Source organism: Muntiacus reevesi, chromosome 4, assembly GCF_963930625.1.
Source record: "Muntiacus reevesi chromosome 4, mMunRee1.1, whole genome shotgun sequence".
NCBI classification, from domain to species: domain Eukaryota; kingdom Metazoa; phylum Chordata; class Mammalia; order Artiodactyla; family Cervidae; genus Muntiacus; species Muntiacus reevesi.
Window position 1 is genome coordinate 70,149,290 of NC_089252.1, and position 17,586 is coordinate 70,166,875.

A 17,586-nucleotide genomic window follows, 5' to 3' on the forward strand; every position below is an offset into this window, starting at 1 on the left:
ACTTTTAAATTTTATCTTCTAATGTATTTTAGGCTTTTTAAAATTGCAGCGTGTATGACAGGAATACATTTTACACTATAATCTAATATACATACCCAGAGATGTGCCTGTTTTTGTATGTATAGAAGTATATAAAAAATACAGAAACAAATTTTACAAAAATAATATGTACTGTACGTGATCTACTCTAGTATTTTGTATTTTCTTAATGTTGGTTGCACCCATAAATTGACTTTATGAATTACTAATGAGTTGCAGTCCACATTTAGAAAAACATTACTTTAGATAAGGTTTCTGAATAGTGTTCCCTAAGATCCTAAATGGGTATAAGAGTTGCAGAAGAAAAATATTTTTACCAAACTACCTGAGGAGCTTATTCATTGCTTTTGCTTTATACATTGTTTTTCTGAGCAAGATTGCTTAAAAAATCTGACTAGAATGCTTAAAAAATTAGGAAAGCACAAATCTGAGTAGTTAGTTACTATTTAATTTGGTTTCTTGAATTCGACATGTGGCGCTAAGTGTATTACTTTCTTAAAGACCCTACAGGGAATATGGTTTTTCTGGTCTTGTCATAAATTTTATATCTATTTTCTTTGATTTATATTTCATGCCACTTTTATATGTATACTATCCATTACACACTTTGCTCTCACCAAGTTTCTAGCTCTGTTCACTATGTTTCATAGGGAAAGTTCTTGAGAAGGGTTGTTTTCCAAGTGTGTGCATAAGCAGATCCAAGTGAACTCTCCCCATTTTAACGCTGCAGTTGTTTTTTGTCTTTTGGTTTTTTGTTTGTTGCTTGTTTGGTAAGTTTCATTATACTAACTGTGTGTCCCTGCTTCATTGCCTCTCCATGACTTGCTTTTGCCATGTTTCACGTGATGGACAATGATGGTCACAGACCTTTAGGATGCTTAATGCCTGCGTCTAAAGGCTTCCTTGGGTGTTTTGTGCTGTAGTGTACTGGGGTGAATCACCTGAACATTACTGATTATATATTCTGGTTTTGAATGAGAACATGCAGTTTTTCCTGTACATATAGTTTAATGATAACCTATACTAGGAAAGAGTGAGGGGGGAGAGTATTCTTTAATTCAGATGTCACAACTGTTACGTTTAATAATTTGGGGCTTTTAAAGTAGTGCTGGATTTTTCATAACTTTATAAATGTTGCTTCCCTCCCCCTTTATATTTCTGATTTTGGAAATAAAACCAACTTTCACCTTTTCCTGAAATCCAGTATGGTGCTCTTAAGGATAGATCATCAAGACTTCCATCATTAGTACGTATTGCATGACTTTGTGTTAAATATAGTTTCATTTTTATAAACAATTGGTGATACTAATCCTAGATTATGTCTAACTTTTTCACAGGTCTGTTGTGATGTTTGACTATGTATGACTAACAGCAAATTCTAGTGTGCAATTGTGACATGATTTAGCACTTGAATAGCTTTGCCTTTTAGGATCTCAGGATCAGAAAAAAATTTTTTTGCTTTCCTATTCAGGACTAAGATTGGTAGTAGTATCTTTTCTTAAAATGGGGAGTCACCCAGCTGACACGTACTCATTCCCTGGAAGACATGCTTCCAGCGGTGTTTTGAGATGTACTGAACTACAGCGGCGTGTTTTACAGCTACATCTGCTGTGTTTTATGTTTTGTCTCATAAGCCAGCAACTGTGAAAGGATTCAGGTGACAGCTGAAACATCAGTTCCGTCCACTCATTTTTTGCTTGATTTGGTTTATTTTTGATGGCATGTCATTTTGGCCAAGGAAGTTTACTTGTAGTGTGTGTTTCTTGGGTTAATGTGTCCATAGGTTGCCACAGCTCTTATGTTCAGAGTAATAATGTCTAAAAGAAAGATATGCACTTTATTTATTTATTTTTTTAAGATATGCACTTTAAAAAAAAGGAAGATGAGTTTGTAATCAGGATCTAGCTGTGCTTGTTTCAGGTGATGTGTGTAGAGCAGGCTGTTGATGGCTAGGACCCTTCTAGCTGCATCTCCTCCTTTCATACCAAAGGTGCATATCCACATTGGACTTCTTATCTGCCAGTTGACCTGTTCAGCAGTATTGCTGTCCTCTGTCCCCTCACATGCACTTGACTCTGACTCCCAGAAGTTATGTCTTAGACAGTGCTATCTTCAAAGGACTTGGAGGTCAGGTTATTATCTCATGGCGCTGCTGCTACTTGAGACAGGCCACGCTGTGCCGGCTGCTTCCCGCTGAGCAGCACGTGCTGTGGACCAGTAACTCGGGTTGAGGGCTGTCTCGGGCAGTGCGGTGTTGTTTTCTGTTCTCATCTTGCTTTGCTGGGTACACAAGATTGCTCTTTGGCCTTTAGGTAAGGAGGACTGCAAAAGGAAGTGGCCTCTCTTGTCACTCATATGATTTTAAGGAAGCAGAGACTCAAACGAGGTGTGGAGTGAAGGTTCCCACTTAAAGCCTAATGAGGTTTTCAGGTGACTCGGCACTGTGCTGGACGGCACAGAGGAGATGAGGGGAGCGCTGGAGGGCAGGCAGGCTGTGTGTCTTAGCGTTTCCCGCTCACAGGTGGGCAGTAGAGTGCATGCGTGTGGGGTGCTCTGTGTCCCATGTGGGCGTTTTTCTGTGTATGATGTTAAGATGATTTTATTAAATTATCTTAAAACTTCACTCTCCGATCTTTAAAGTTAACTTCAATATTTGCTTCTAGAGTCATTCTTACAGTCACTCTTATGGAATGAAGAAGAGATCTTCTGGTTCTCATAAAGACCCACTGGTTAGTTCTGTTGTGTCTCATATCACAGTATTTTGTGTGGTTGTAAAAGTCACTGATCCTTTCAGGGAAATTAAGAATTATGACTGCATTGGTATGCTCTTCAGACATTATTGAAACCTCATAATATACTGAAACATGACTTATCAGAACCTTATTTAAAAATAATTTTGTTTTCATTTACAAGATTTAATATCAAGTTAACGTATGATGGGCTTCCCTGGTAGCTCAGCTGGTAAAGAATCCACCTACAATGCAGGAGACCCTGGTTCGATCCCTCGGTCGGGAAAATCCCCTGGAGAAAGGATAGGATACCCACACCAGTATTCTTGCCTGGAGAATTCCATGGACAGAGGAAACTGGCAGGCCTAAGTCCTTGGGGTCGCAAAGAGTTGGAAGCGACCAAGCGACTTTCACTTCACTAGCATATGCTAACCCTGGTGGATAGGCTTAGGAAAGTGTCATACTAAGTTCATTAATACTGTATTTTCATCTATGAATTGCCCTTTGGAGAACGGTACCTTAAGAATAGGTTTAGTGAGATTCTTATAACTTATTTTGGAAATTTGAATTCATTTAGTTGTGGTATTGGGCTTCCCTGGTGGCTCAGATGGAATCTGCCTGCAATGTGGGGAGACCTGGATTCGATCCCTTGGTTGGGAAGATCGCCTAGAGGAGGGCATGGCAACCCACTCCAGTATTCTTGCCTGGACAATCCCTGTGAACAGAGGAGTCTGGTGTGCTACAGTCCATGGGGTGACAAAGAATTGGACACGACTGAGCTACTAAGCACAGTTGTGGTATTATAGGCAGTACCAAACTCACATGGAGCTGTCATTCTGAATGATTGTTTTTATAGGTTTGAGATTTGGGGAACTTGAAATTAATTTTCTGGTAGAAACAACAAAGTTTTTGATGGCAGAATTCCCATGCTGTCTTGCAGATAATTCTTCAACCTATAGTGTAATTAAACTGTAGGACTGATAGTGTTCTCCATTCCAGCCAACTTGCTAAATGGTGTTGCTGTGTGGAGAGAAAAAAAATGTCTACAGTGCCCATTTGGGGTGCTGGGAACACCTCTTCCCTGTTGAGTTGCAACAGCTCTGGCAGAGGAAGTGCAGCCCAAGCTCTTTGCTAACTCGGGGCTCCCTTGGGTAGGGCTCTGACCATTGGTGAGGTGGGGAGAGGGGTGGGAACCTTTGGCTGGTGGAAATGCGGAAGGAGGCGAGGATGAAATGGGAGGACATTAGTGAGAGGCCCTGGCAGGTGGAGTATTGGGAGCTCTGGGGAGAAGTGAGTCATGGTGCCTCTCAGAGGGTGTGGTGCAGGCGGGTCGGGCAGGGCAGGGTTACGATGGGAGGAGGGGGTGTCCCCTATTGCATTGTCAACAGTGGAGGAGCCGTCTTTCAGTCAGGATTGCCTGGGCTTCCTTAACCTTGAGCAAAAGAGATGGCTGAAATTTTATAGATGATTTCTCCCCCCTCCCCAAGCAAATCAATAATGTAATTGCTTGACTTAGCATATTGAAGATGAACCTGCCGTAGATGTTTTAGACCAAACCATATTTACTGTTCACACTCTTTGTTTGGTAATTTAATTTGATGAGTTTATTTGGACAAATAATGGAATTAAAAGGAGTTTTGAAAAAAAATAGCTTTAATGATTTCTGTGATGTTTCTAAATAGATTATAAAAGCGGTAATTATCCATTCATCCTGGGTTTTTCCAGGACGTTCTTAAGTGTGACATGAGAATAATTCACTTACTATTTCCTTTCTGTTTTATCTGAGGATTTATATTCTTTTTAAAGTAAAAAAAAAATTAGCAATAATTTGGTTTGAAAAGTTAACCTTTAATATTAGTCTTTTTTGAGAGACTTGAAATAGCTGTTATTTTGACTTTGACTTAATATAATTCGAAGGGGTTTGGCAGTATCCAATTTTGTCATTGTTGTTAGGTTAATAGCATTTAACCTAAGAAAAATGTATTTGATTTTGCTTTTTGCAGAGTGGCCTCTACTTTGACCAAAGAAACTATAGCAGTCTTAGACATAGCAAACCCACCTCTGCCTACTGTTCTCGGGTTTGTCACAAGGTTTTTTTGGCTTCATGTGTTTTATCCAACTTTAACACATTTCTAATCCCCTGTTTTGCATTTTGAGTAGTTAGGACTAATCTGTGAATGGCTATGTTTGTACAGGTTTGTGATAACTGAATTCACATTGCCTGTGTGAGTGTATCTTTAAATGATGGTAAATGTTGAATCACCATATTTATTAATGAGGACCATTTTTTCCAGTTTTTTAAGTGTATTTAACATTTACAAAAAAGTTCAAAGAATTGTATAGTAACCACCCACACACCTATACTCAGATTCGACAGTTGACATTTTTACTATATTTCCTTTATCGTGTAATTATCTGTCTGTCCCACCGTGTTTCCATCAGCCCATCTTTTTGGGAAGGACACATTTCAAAATAAGTTGTACACATCAGTACATATCACAGTGTATGTCCTTTTACTAAATAAAAATGTACATGTGGAAATATAAACTATAAGTGTGATGAGAGGGAATTCCCTGGTGGTCCAGTGGTTAGGACTCAGTGCTTCCACCGCCAGGGCCTGAGTTCAGTCCCTGGTGGGGAACTAAGATCCCACAAGCTGAGCAGCACAACCAAAAAAATATGCGATGAGAAGAATGTAATTATGTAATGTGAGAATCTCTTGTTTTTTCAAGGCATTTGGCACATCATACATTTAGAACATATTAAATATATGGCACACAGTACATTTAAAATAATTCAGTTGTTAAAACCTGCATACATGATTTAGTCTTATTTTCCATGTCTGATTGGGCTTAGTGAAAACGAACTGAAAATGTATTGAGATGACATCAGGAAAAAAGATTTAATTCCTTTTAAATAATGCTGTGCCTTGTTTAATGCATGGATTCACTGTGACCAGTATAATTTATCTAATTAAACTAAGGCACTTTGCCCATGGCTTGTTCTGAAATATAGGTTTCCTAATCCATTTGGAAAAGAGTGTTTATAGCAATAACTCAGAGCTCATTTACCTGGCTTCCCAGTAATCAGGATAAGCCCATTCGATGTCACAGGAGCTTCTGGTAACTGCTGCGACGTGGCCACGGTATGCGACACTCCCTGTGCCAGGCCCTCGTTCCCAGAACATTTTCTTAGGTGGCCCTCTCATCTCCTGACATTAATGTTCAAAGACCAGTGGGACTTAAGACACATTTATAGAAAACTATTACAAGTGTTTTTCTTTCTGAGCCCTTAGAATTGATGGTCAAAGAGGTGTCTAATGGTTAAGTTTTTCTCACTGTGTGTCACTTAAGTGCCTTAAAGACTTAGGAATCACTAATGAATTACGGGATATAAAGTAGACATAGGCTTTCTGCTTTCACGATTGTGAGACCGGTTCTCCTTTCTTTTCTTGCCTGTGTTTTGTTTTTGTTTCTCAGCAGTCTTCCTCCTTGTACAGCGACCCTCTGGCGACATCCAAGAGCTACAGGGTTAGTACTTCCTGAGGAGGACGGTGCCTTCAGAGCTGCCACTTACGTTCCTTTGGGTTAAATCGTGCTCTTTCTCCATAGGCCTCCTCCACTGTAAATTCTGGTCTGCTGAGAAGTGCCAGTCTGGTTTGTATTTTCCACTTCCAATGTGTGTACTCTTGGCGGAGCCATTGTCATGGTGCTGGCTCTAGCTCGACATCTTTCCTCCAAAATAGTCAGAATAGTCACTGAAGCACGTGGCTTTAGTGCTGTGTGTACTGCAAAATGTGCTGCCTCTGCTTAAAGCACAAAACTTCTGGGGAGTAAAAATGAGCGTGTTCTCCTCACAGTGGCAGATAGTGCTGGCTGTTGGTGGGCCTTTGCCTAGAATTGGCTTCCTCTAGACGAGGTGGATTTGCATGGGTTCCACTCCACTCGCATACTTGTGTGAGATGGCTGCCTAGGCATGGGATGTCATATTTTGCAGGGGAACAGCTGTGGCCTTGGCCACGTCAGTACTTGGCTTTAATGAAGCCAGCTGACTCGAAAGCCAAAACAACAGCTCTGTGTAATGTGCGATCATGAGTTGGTTGCTTTCAGGCTGTTTGTTTCGTTGTGGCCTCTTCTAGTGACCGGGAACCTGAGGCTTTGTGCTTGATTTTATCGTGACAGTAGGCAAAGCTTTCTGTACCTCACTTTCTTATCTGTTTTCTTCCCTCTTTTGAAAGAATAAATTAGTAAATGTTCTCCTAATTTCATAACATGATGATGAAAGGCAATGCTGTAACTAGTGGTGCTTTTTGAAATGAAGTGTGATCCTGAAGCTTTACTGAGGCTGACGCGGGAATTTATGCAGACAAATGAGTGTTATCACCTCGGGAGGCTGTACACTTAAACACTATTCTTCAGCTTTTTTGGAACTGAGTACTTTGAAGAAGTTACATCACTTTCAAAATAACTTTGACGCTGAATGGCTAAATGGTATTTCCTTTGTTCTTCAGGTGTCATTGTATAATGGTGGATTATATAACCCTTACGGTTCTCGAACTGTAAGTCCAAGCAGGGGGCGGTGGTGGGGAGGGCGATGTGTAGGTGGGCACAGTTTACTTACAAAGAGAAAAGCCATTTAATCTGACCTGTAATAACTCTCCAAGCTGTGACCCATCAGCTTGTCAACTGCAACTCCCCCAAGCTGTGAGAAAGCGCCTGCTGCAAACCGAGGCTTCAAGTGTGAAGGCAGTACAAGCAGAGAAACCGCTTTTCTGGCTCATTAGTTCCTCGGGGAGAGGATGAGAATAGCGCTTCTCGGGCACCCCTTTGTTCTCTGCTTGCTCTTGCCATGGGCGGTGGGCGGCTAGGTCAGGAGGGCAGGAGTGCAGTAGGGCTCCCCCGGGGGAGTAACAGTTACCTTCACCTGGGAGCCAGCGTGAGGCAGGTCCAGGGGCACCGATGTCCTCCCAGCGGGAAAAGGAGCTGATCGTTATTGTAAAACCTGTCTTCTTGGAAACTTTATAGCCATCTGAATACAGTTTTCACTCATCGAGAACGAGTTCATCCCGAAGCAGTCCTGTGGTGAGCTGCCTAGTCTCCTTGCATGTCCTGTAGACACTTCTGATTGGTTCATTAATCTGCACTCACCGTTCAGAATATCGAGGGTGTGGTGTGTCTCACCCTGTTGTGCATGGGTTGCCATTTTCCTTCAGCACACAAACTCAAGAACTAATTTGTCTGAATTGGTGGTTTCTGTATGAATGTGACTTAGCACATAATTCTTAAACGAGTCTGAAGCTAGTGCCATTAGAATTCTTTTTTAATGTATTAATTTATTTGTAATTCTCATTTGGAAATTCTTGTTGTTTTTTTCCAGTGGGGTAATTCAGGGTGTGAATTGACTGCCCTATCCTTTTTCTTTCTCCTTTTCATCTCTACTTTCTACATTGAACCATTCCACTTGCTTCCTAGCCCTTCGATCAGTGGAGTGAAAGAAGTGAAATACGTCAACTTTAAAAAATTGCTACATAAAACAGGAAACTGGGACAATTCTAATTACCCAGTCTTTCTAGAGTATTAAAACTTGCTTTAAATTTATAAACATAATATTAGCTTAAGGAAAGTACAAAGTAAAAGTCCTCTGACTTTTCTCCTGTTTCTGTCCCCCAAATGCAACCTCGGTTTGTGTATATCCTTTCCGAGATATTTTATGTCTGTACGAGTGTCCTTTGTTTGAACAGTATGCAAGTGATTTGTGTACCTAATGCTGCTTAACTTGTTTTCTTTACTCAAGGTGTCTTTTCAAATTAGTATATAAAAATTTATTTTATTCTTTTTTTTTTGGCATTTAAAAGATTTTAAAAAGTATGTCATGTCTCTTTCTATTTCCACTGAGTGCCTCTTGGAGATTAGTTTTAGGTCAGCACATTTTTTTAATGGCAGTGTATCATCATTCTGTTAGTGCTGGGGCTGTACATTTGAAAAATTGCTCCTGTTTTGATGAGCTTTTAGGTTGTCAGATTTTTGCTACAACAGATACTTTTACAGTGAACTTGCTTATACAAGTATATTATGAGTAGATCTGCATGGTAAGTTGCTAATCATGAAATGATGGGAACCAAAGAGTATGTACATTTAAGTTATGTATATTACCATATTACCCACCAAAAAGACTGTACTAATTACTATTTTTAATAGCAAATTATGACTTTTTTAGGAACTACCTTGTTATTCTTGATGATATTAAAATTGGAGAAATTATTAAGCAGTTTCTTAAAGGTCAGCATAGATTACTTTGTGGAGTAGAATAGACAAGTTATATGGACTTTCCTGTATGTAGATGTTTGACTCATTTCTCCTGCCGTTTCCAAGTGACATTTATCAAGGATTCCAATGTTACAGTTAACAAAAAGTTATTACAGGGATGTTTAAGGATATACAAGCTTTTTCACAGGAGGAAGTTTATTTTTAACCCACCTGGTAATAAAATTCCACTTGGCAATTCTTGAGCCTGATGTTGTTTTCAGTGTCCCAGCTGTGATGGTCCCTTGCAAAAAAACAAAAAAAATTATGGTAATGTTTTTAGTCCAGTGTAGAATCTTGTCCTTGTGTGCTGGCTAAATGTTGTTTCATTTGCAAGTTGGGACTCAGAGTTATTACCCCAGTGATGCCAGAATGGCTCCTTAGTGCCGTCAGAATGGGGGCGGCCCCCGCACCCTGAAGGTGCGTCTCCCACCGCTGATGAAGGAGGGCGGGGGCTGTGCAGTGATGCTAGAGATACTGCACGTGCTGCCCGGGGGGTGAACAAGGGACAGCGGGAGCCATCGTTTCAGCGTCCGTGGTGGCAGGAAGTTCTGTGCTTGACATATTGTTTCATTTGAGAAGATTATTCTTCTCTCCCCAACTAAAAGACAGGGTATTTATTGACTTAATGAATTATAAGGTTATAATTCATTGTAATCAGGGGATCCCAGAGGGCCTAGAGGTTTAAAAAGCTTGAGGTCCCTAGCAAGTGTTGGCTAGTAGTCATGCTTCACCCCCCCTTTTTCTTTCATTTAACTTAAAAGGTAAAGTAAATACTATTTTAATCTTTGTGCTTTTTGGAACTATCTTTTGGTTTTTGGTGATTATTCAATATGCCTCAAAACAGTTTTTTGGTCTAATGGTGCACAATAGTGGTGCTAATTACAATCAATACTCATAGTGAGCATTTGCGTGCTTCCCAAAGCCTGCCTTCCTGTGCTTATGGTCACGGGAAGACCTATAGTGAAACTGCATCTTTGTCATTATCTGCTTTTAATATCCGTAGTTTATCGACGATGACACTGCAAGCGTTGCGTCTTCTGGTTGTGCCAGCCGTGGGCGAAGGGACAGCGTGGTGAGCGTGTTTTGCATGCAAACACATCAATGTTTTAAAATTGCAACACTGTGTGATCATATGAAATCTATTGCAAAATGAAATTTTCACTTGACGAAATGAGCATTTTCTTCCAATTTAGTTTATATGAATAATTTACATTCAGAATGTAAAATACATTCAGAATGTATTCCTGAGAATACATTTTCTCAGTGGGCTGTGACACCTCTTATGTGCTAGTCATTATGTACTTGACAGATTTTCACTTTTTATTCCTTGTTGCTGTTTTATGCACATGCATGTATATGCACAGTTCACCAAAAACAAAAAAAACCTCAAATAAGATTAATGTTTGCACATTCTTTAAAACTCATTACTATGGATTAGAAATCATGCTGCCATTAATTAGTAGTTTTCTTCGCTATGTATTTAACTATTGTTTATATCTTTTAAGACCTGTGAATATTTTTTGAGTTGCTGATGGCAAAATTTAAAAATACTGTCTTAGAATTCAACTAGAGTTACAATTGTAAAGGTAAGAAACAGCTATGTTAGAATATAAATTATGATTTCAGGTTTGTTTGTTTTTTTTATGAAGTAAGGAATTTTACAGAGAGCTGATGACATTTTTGCTATATTAAGAACTGATTTGAAAATTACATTGAGGAGAATGGTGTATCAGCTTAGAGCTAAAAGAAAAAAAGAGAGCCCTATAACTGAGAGGCTATAGAGGCTATAATTCCTTTAAGAAATTAGAAGGCCGTTTACTTTGAGGCATGTTTTGTGAAAGATTGTAAACCCCAAATTTTTCATAGAAAAGGGGAACAGCGAGAGTTTGTGAGCTTTGTTGCCAGAAATACAGTGATTGAACTAAGCCAGTTTTGGTTCCTTGACAAGCCAGGTAGTGCTCATAATCACAGCTGAAGAAGAAAGAACAGTCCCCAATGCCCGAAAAACCCTGGAAGGTGACAGAGTGGGAAGGGCAGGGGCTTGTACTGTTGCTCCAACCCATTAGTTGTATTAATAGTGATTTCTTTACTTACTATTTTTATTTCTTTTTTTATTTCTTTAATGAGCATGTAACGACTATCTTTGTAGGTAGGCTTGATATATGGAGTAAATGAACTATCGAAATTCTGAGATAGTGGGTACCTTTATAGTATTATTATATGTAAATTTAAGTTGAGTTACTGTGAGCAAGAATACTATTGCTTGACTGTCTCAGCTCTTCATAAAACTTCATATTTGTAAGCCTTAAAGGAGGCATCTGTGTGGATGGGCTTCCAGATTCCTTTCTGGAAGAGAAGAGTTTTTGAGCAAGGTAATCAGACAGAGCTGAGGTAAGCAGTAGCTGATGAGTGAGGTAACAAATGTTCATTGTTTTTTAATTCAACAAATGCTTATGGAGTGAGTACCAGTTATACGTGAGGCACTGGGTTCAGTGCTGGGAATGATGTGGTATGCCACACGGGCCAGATTGCTGGCTTCATGGAGCTTACATCCTAGTGAAAGAAATAGGAAAAAGACTGGTAAAGGAAGAAACAAAAAGAGAAAGTAAACACAGGGACTGTGAAGGGAAAAAGCAGGTGATGTGATAGAGGACATTGAGTGGAATGTGTGTCACTTCGGGATGAGGTGATCAGAGAAGGCGTCTCCAAGGGACATGACCTTTGAGCTGAGAGTTCTTAGGCCAGTGCCAACAGCTAAGGTGAGAAGAGACTGTTGTGTTCAGGGAACCAGAAAGAGGCCAGTGTAGTTCCTTCATTGTTTGTTCTACAGCTCCTTGTCCTGAGAAATATGAAAAAGGGGAAACTGGAAACTTGGTAAAAGGCACAATAAATACTCTGCAGGTAATTCTGCATTCAGCATATATGTGCTTAACCGAGTTGATAGCTATAATGCATTATACATTTGTGGCATATAGTAGAGGCTTTAGGTAAATGCTATCCTAGAATCCCTCGTGGTGAGGGTGATGCTCCTCTTCAGGCAGTAGATGATGATCTCTGTAGCATAAAACTCTGGCTAAAATTAGTAAGAGTTTATAGGGAGCTGTGATGTCATTTTGGAACCCTATACATTTCTTTCTTACCTTCTTGAGTAGGTAATCACAGCACTTCCCTCATTTCATTTCATGAAACTTTATCACACAACAAAAAGAAAAAAAAGGTTTCCCCCATGTGACAATGTTCTTATCGTTTTCTTCTCTCTCTCCTTAATTTTAAAGCATCTCATTTTTTTCTAACTGAAAGGTTTCTGCCGCTGATTATTTTAGTCGCTCCTATCGCAGGGGGAGCGTCGTCTCCGACGTGGATGACGTGAGCATCCCAGATCTGACCAGCGTGAGTGCAGCGCATGGGGACCCACTGTCTCAGGCTTGTGACTAACAGCTATTTTAAAATCAGAATTTAATTTATTTGAGTACACCAGCATTAAATAGTTTTTGTTTTGTTTCAAAATGTATACATTGATATGTTCTTATTTTTTAAAACAGTTTTTCCTATGGAAGTTTTCTAGGAGCAGCCTGAACAATTACTGATATTTTGCCAATTTTGCTTCATCTATTTCTTCCTCTTTCCCTTCTTTTTTTCCCTGAATTATTTTAAAGCAAATCCCATACATCACACCATTTCCAAATAAATAGTTCAGTATGCCTCCCTAGTTAAGAACTTTTTTCTTATTGTATCAGACCTAATGAAAGGATAAAAAACTCCTTAAAACCATCTAATATCTTTCCCATATTTAGATATTCCTGATGGGTCTTAAAATTTTTCTTCTCTTTTCATTTTGGTGAATCTATAAATTTTTAGGTGGACTTTGACAGTTGAACAATAAAATACACTACTTAGTAAAATGTCACTAATTTGTCATAACTGGGAAGAATCCGAGTAGATCTGAGCGTCTGGGTTAAGGCGTTGTTTCTGAAGAAATGCTTGTCCGTTGCTTTCACATCATTATGTGTGCTCTCTGCTCAGTCGTGTCCAGCTCTTTGCGACCCCTTGGACTGTAGCCTGTCAGGCTCCTCTGTCCATGGAATTCTCCAGCAAGAATACTAGACTGGATTACCGTTTCCTCCTCCAGGGGATCTTCCCAATCAGGGGTCGAACCGTGTCTCCTGAATCCCCTGCATTGGCAGGCAGATTCTTTTACCACTGGGCCACCTGGAAAGCCCTCACATTCATTGGGAACTGCATTTAGGAAAGAGCGTCCAGTAGTAATGCCTGGAGGCGTTTACCTTAATGAAGGAACCCACAGCAGCAGATGTCTACCTGCCTGGTATATCTAACAGCCTGATTTTCTGTCTGTAACACCTTCTCTCTGTTGTTTTTGTGTTGTTTTGCCCTTGAACCAACAACTGCTCTAGTTATCAACTCTTTGAATCAGATGAGGCAGAGTTTCTTAACAAAAAATTAGACACTTTTTTTAATGAAAAGATAGTTATTTATATTTAGCACATCACAGATTGTATTTAAATAGCTACTTGTGGATGACTAATCCTAGAAAACAATTCTAAGTGTGGTCCTCAAGTATTCCAGATGGTTGGCTCTCAAAGCTGGCTGAGCAGCAGCCCCTGTCTTGGCTTTCCTCAGATCAAGGAATCTCTCTGCACCCAAGTTAGAAGATTGGCTCCCAGGTCCTTCCCCTGAAATATTGCCTATTTTATTAATTTGCTTATTAACCTGTTTTTTCATAGATATACTCAATTTAATTTAGTATGTACACCCTTTCTTTTAAAAACTTTGAATCCGTTTAGCACCTAATATGATGTCTGAATTACTGGTTATATCCTCCTTACGTTTATTTCTTCGCAGTTTATTTTAGTAACTATACAGAAGTGAAAAGATTGACTTTATTTTTAAAGTCTTCCACTGCTGCTTCTAATTAAATGAAACTCTTTTCCCAGTAATTATTTTGATTTACCGACACATTTTAATAAGAATTATACATATTTAAGATATATAATGATTTGGATTTGATACACATGTATATAGGCTTCTTATTGTTAATTTAGTCGCTAAGTCATGTCCAACTGTTTTGCAACCCCATGGACTGTAGCCCGCCAGGCTCCTCTGTCCATGGGATTTCCCAGGCAAGAATACTGGAGTGGGTTGCCATTTCCTTCTCTAGGGGGTCTTCCCGATCCAGGGACAGAACCCACACCTCCTGCATTGGCAGGTGGGTTCTTTACCACTGAGCCGCCAGGGAAGCCCCGTATAGGCCAAGCATATGTGTATCAAATCATGCTGTGCGCCTTACAACACAAGCACGAGGTTCTCCAGGGCGTTGGCCAGCACCCTGTTTTATAGCCTATGAGCCGAAGTGATTTTTTTTCCTGAATGGTTGTCTAAGTACCTATGTAATATCCTTAATTTTGCCTCTTGGCACAGCCTGAGATACATGTATATGTTGGTCCCCTCTCTAGAGCAAAAAAAAAAAAATTGTCTAATATTATTTCCTCTAAAGGTTATACTGTAATTCAGCTCATTATAAACAAAAAGTCGACTTGATGTTGGTAAGATCTCCACCCCCCACTCCCTCACACATATGCTTTTTAAAAGGATAAGCGGAAATCTGCATTTTTATGTGAAATATCTCGGGGTTTTTTTAAAGTAGTGAAGTATTCACTTTTATTCAGCAAGCAAATGAATATTTTTTTCAGTCTGGGCATTTTCAGGACAGCATAATTAGGCATGAAGCAATGATCTATAAAGGAATTTTCTTACTAAATATGATCCTGTGACGTTTGGAACAAATTTCTCATTAATGCCTATAGGGACTACATTTTATACTAAATACAGTTTAAAAAAGATTTACTGAGGTGCTGGGAGAGGGATAGGAAGACCTAAACCAGTTTAATATTGCTCAGAAAATGTGAGGAACAAAGGACAAACCAGTATCTACCACTTGTTCTGAAAAAAGAATCCTTGTGAAATCTCAATTTTAAAATGCTAACAGTGAATTAAAAATTTCAAAGGATAGCTTCTGGCTTCCCCACTGTGGATCAGCATGTGCGTAACAGTCTGCTAGTTTATAAATCTCAGCTCGAAGGTGCTGGAAAAGGCGCCAGGCCCTGTTTTGGCGGGGCTCTGGTCACAGTGTGGTTGCTTTTGCCTCTCGTCTTGTCTTCTGCACTGTTTCCCTTTCTGTCCCTTGGGTTGGGCTAGAATAAAGGAGAAGAATGTAAATGTGCTTAACTGTAGTTTCACTGATTATTAATGATTAGACTATTTCTGAATGGACTCCTCAGCTAGTTTTGCTTTAGGAAATTATTAATTGTTCCCTTCCCTTCTATGGTTGCTTCCCTCGTGGCTCAGACAGTAAGGAATCTGTCTGCAAGGCAGGACACCCGCGTTCAATCCCTGCGTTGGGAAGATCCCTGGAGAAGGAAATGGCAACCCACTCCAGTATTCTTGCCTGGAGAATCCCCATGAACAGAGGAGACTGGCGGGCTACAGTCCATAGGATTGCAAAGAGCAGGACATGACTGAGCAACTCACACTTACTCCTCTATGGTTGGGGAGTCAGATCTTCTGTTTTTTAGGGTTTTCTCCAAATAGAATTTTTAAATAACATTATCAAGTCAGTATATACATATAAATTAGAAGTTAACAAAGGATTAGACTCCAGTGACTGCTTTAAGCCAAGAAAAGTGAAAGTCGCTCAGTCATGTCCGACTCTTTGCTACCTCATGGACTATACAGTCCATGGAATTCTGCAGGCCAGAATACTGGAGTGGGTTGCCTTTCCCTTCTCCAGGGGATCTTCCCAACCCAGGGGTAGAATCTGGGTCTCCCGCATTGCAGGCGGATTCTTCACCAGCTGAGCCACCAGGGAAGCCTCAGCATACTATACTATAAATACTTCATTAGATGATAATTTTATACCTTATACCTTAAAAAATAAAGTTTGTTCAAATGGCTTAATAAAATACTCTTATCTCTTGGTCATACATTATATTAGATTTATGTTATGGGTGACAGAATGGTTGCTGCTTGCTGAAAGTAGCTCTCCATATCAGATACGCGTAGCTCAGTTATATCAAATCTCCAGTGTCCTTTTAAAAAAGAAATATAATTTGGAACAAAATGCATGTTTATTTCTAAACAACTCTTTCTATTTCTAAACAATACTTTCAAATGATGGTATTAAAATGTATTCATAATTAAAATTCTGTTTCCATTCAAAAAGATTCAGTTATGTTTTACCATTTTAGTAGGACAGAATTATCGGTCACAGTACTCATATGCTGAAACAAGGCCAGTGGGCCTCTTCATCTGAGAATAAGAAATACCTTTCTTTGAAACAGAAAGTTTCAAAGATTTGACAGGATATATATTCTAAGAAATATTTTTTGTGTGCTAATTTCAACAAATAATCATGGAGTTTAGACTTAAAGAGAAACAATCTGTGTTCTAGGATATTAAGAGCAAAGTATTTTCAGATTTCCCAGACATAGATAAGGTAAAGGCATTTATCACCAAAGAAAAGATGATAGTTGATATGTTGTTTACCAGTTGATAATTTGAAATTCTTGAAAGAAGCAATGAAGTTTGCCATTATATGCTCTTTGCAGATTAATATGAATGTAAAATATTACAAGCCTGTTAGCCAACTTTCCATTTCCAACTATCAAGGAAACCCTTTTCTTGATTGTAAATTTACGTATTTAATTATTTAGGAATGTAATGATATAACATGTACTTGAAAATTTTTGAGGCTGAGTAAGCTGTCGTCAGTATTCATGAGCAAGTTCTGAGGTCTTTACTAATGGTTTATTTTCAGTATTCTTTTCGATCTCAGTTTAATTTGCTTGTTTTACAAAATTGTGACCATATAGTATTATACATAGAGCCTTTGTTTTCTCATTTTTCATATTACTACATATTCATTTTTTGCGTGTTATTCATAAACAGCAATTTTTGAAAAGTCACCTATAGTCACCATATTTTACATTAGATCCTCAGACTTTATTTATCTTACACCTGAAAGTTTGTACCCTTTTACCAGCAGCATTTCCTTCTTTTATACCTTAGCATATTAAATATGATTCCATTTTATTCCGTTTAAGATCCTTTCCAGGATCTGGTGGAGCCTTTGGGTCATCATTTTGAACACTGGCTTCTTGTTGCAGTGCAGCTTTGTAGACCTCCTGGGGCATTTAGAATACCAGGTTTCAGCTAGCTTTTTGTCTAAATGGAAGGCTGCACATAATGTAGCACAAGTAGGCGAACTGGGGAGTCTCTGGCCAAGTCCCTGCAGCCAAAATAACTGGGCTGCGGTGGGGCTGGTCTCAGCGCTTTTGCTGCCTCCACAGCCCTGAAGTTTGGCACGTGACCAGCCTGGGTTGCGGCAGTTCTGTCCGGATAGTGACAGCAGGAGAACCAGCCCTGTGGTCGACTAGGTCACTGACACATCCTCTGGATTGTAAGGTTTCTCCCGGGTGACTGCCTGTTAAAAGTGGGTG

At 39.4% G+C, this 17,586-nt stretch overlaps 1 protein-coding gene across 12 annotated transcripts in view; it reads left to right on the forward strand.

Moving 5' to 3' along the window:
* The window catches only part of LRRFIP2 (LRR binding FLII interacting protein 2), a 109,600-nt gene that overhangs the window by 54,332 nt on the left and 37,682 nt on the right, over positions 1-17,586 (forward strand). For 2 of the 12 annotated variants that reach the window (XM_065932972.1, XM_065932976.1), the window contains exons 7-15: positions 1,244-1,285; positions 2,703-2,768; positions 4,772-4,858; positions 6,248-6,298; positions 6,380-6,424; positions 7,279-7,326; positions 7,793-7,849; positions 10,077-10,145; positions 12,374-12,463. The exons of 7 other annotated variants lie outside the window; for them this stretch is intronic. In XM_065932972.1, the coding sequence (XP_065789044.1) occupies positions 1,244-1,285; positions 2,703-2,768; positions 4,772-4,858; positions 6,248-6,298; positions 6,380-6,424; positions 7,279-7,326; positions 7,793-7,849; positions 10,077-10,145; positions 12,374-12,463 (555 nt within the window). The remainder of the gene's footprint in view (positions 1-1,243; positions 1,286-2,702; positions 2,769-4,771; positions 4,859-6,247; positions 6,299-6,379; positions 6,425-7,278; positions 7,327-7,792; positions 7,850-10,076; positions 10,146-12,373; positions 12,464-17,586) is intronic. 3 more of the 12 variants (XM_065932973.1, XM_065932974.1, XM_065932975.1) reach the window with 3 other exon arrangements.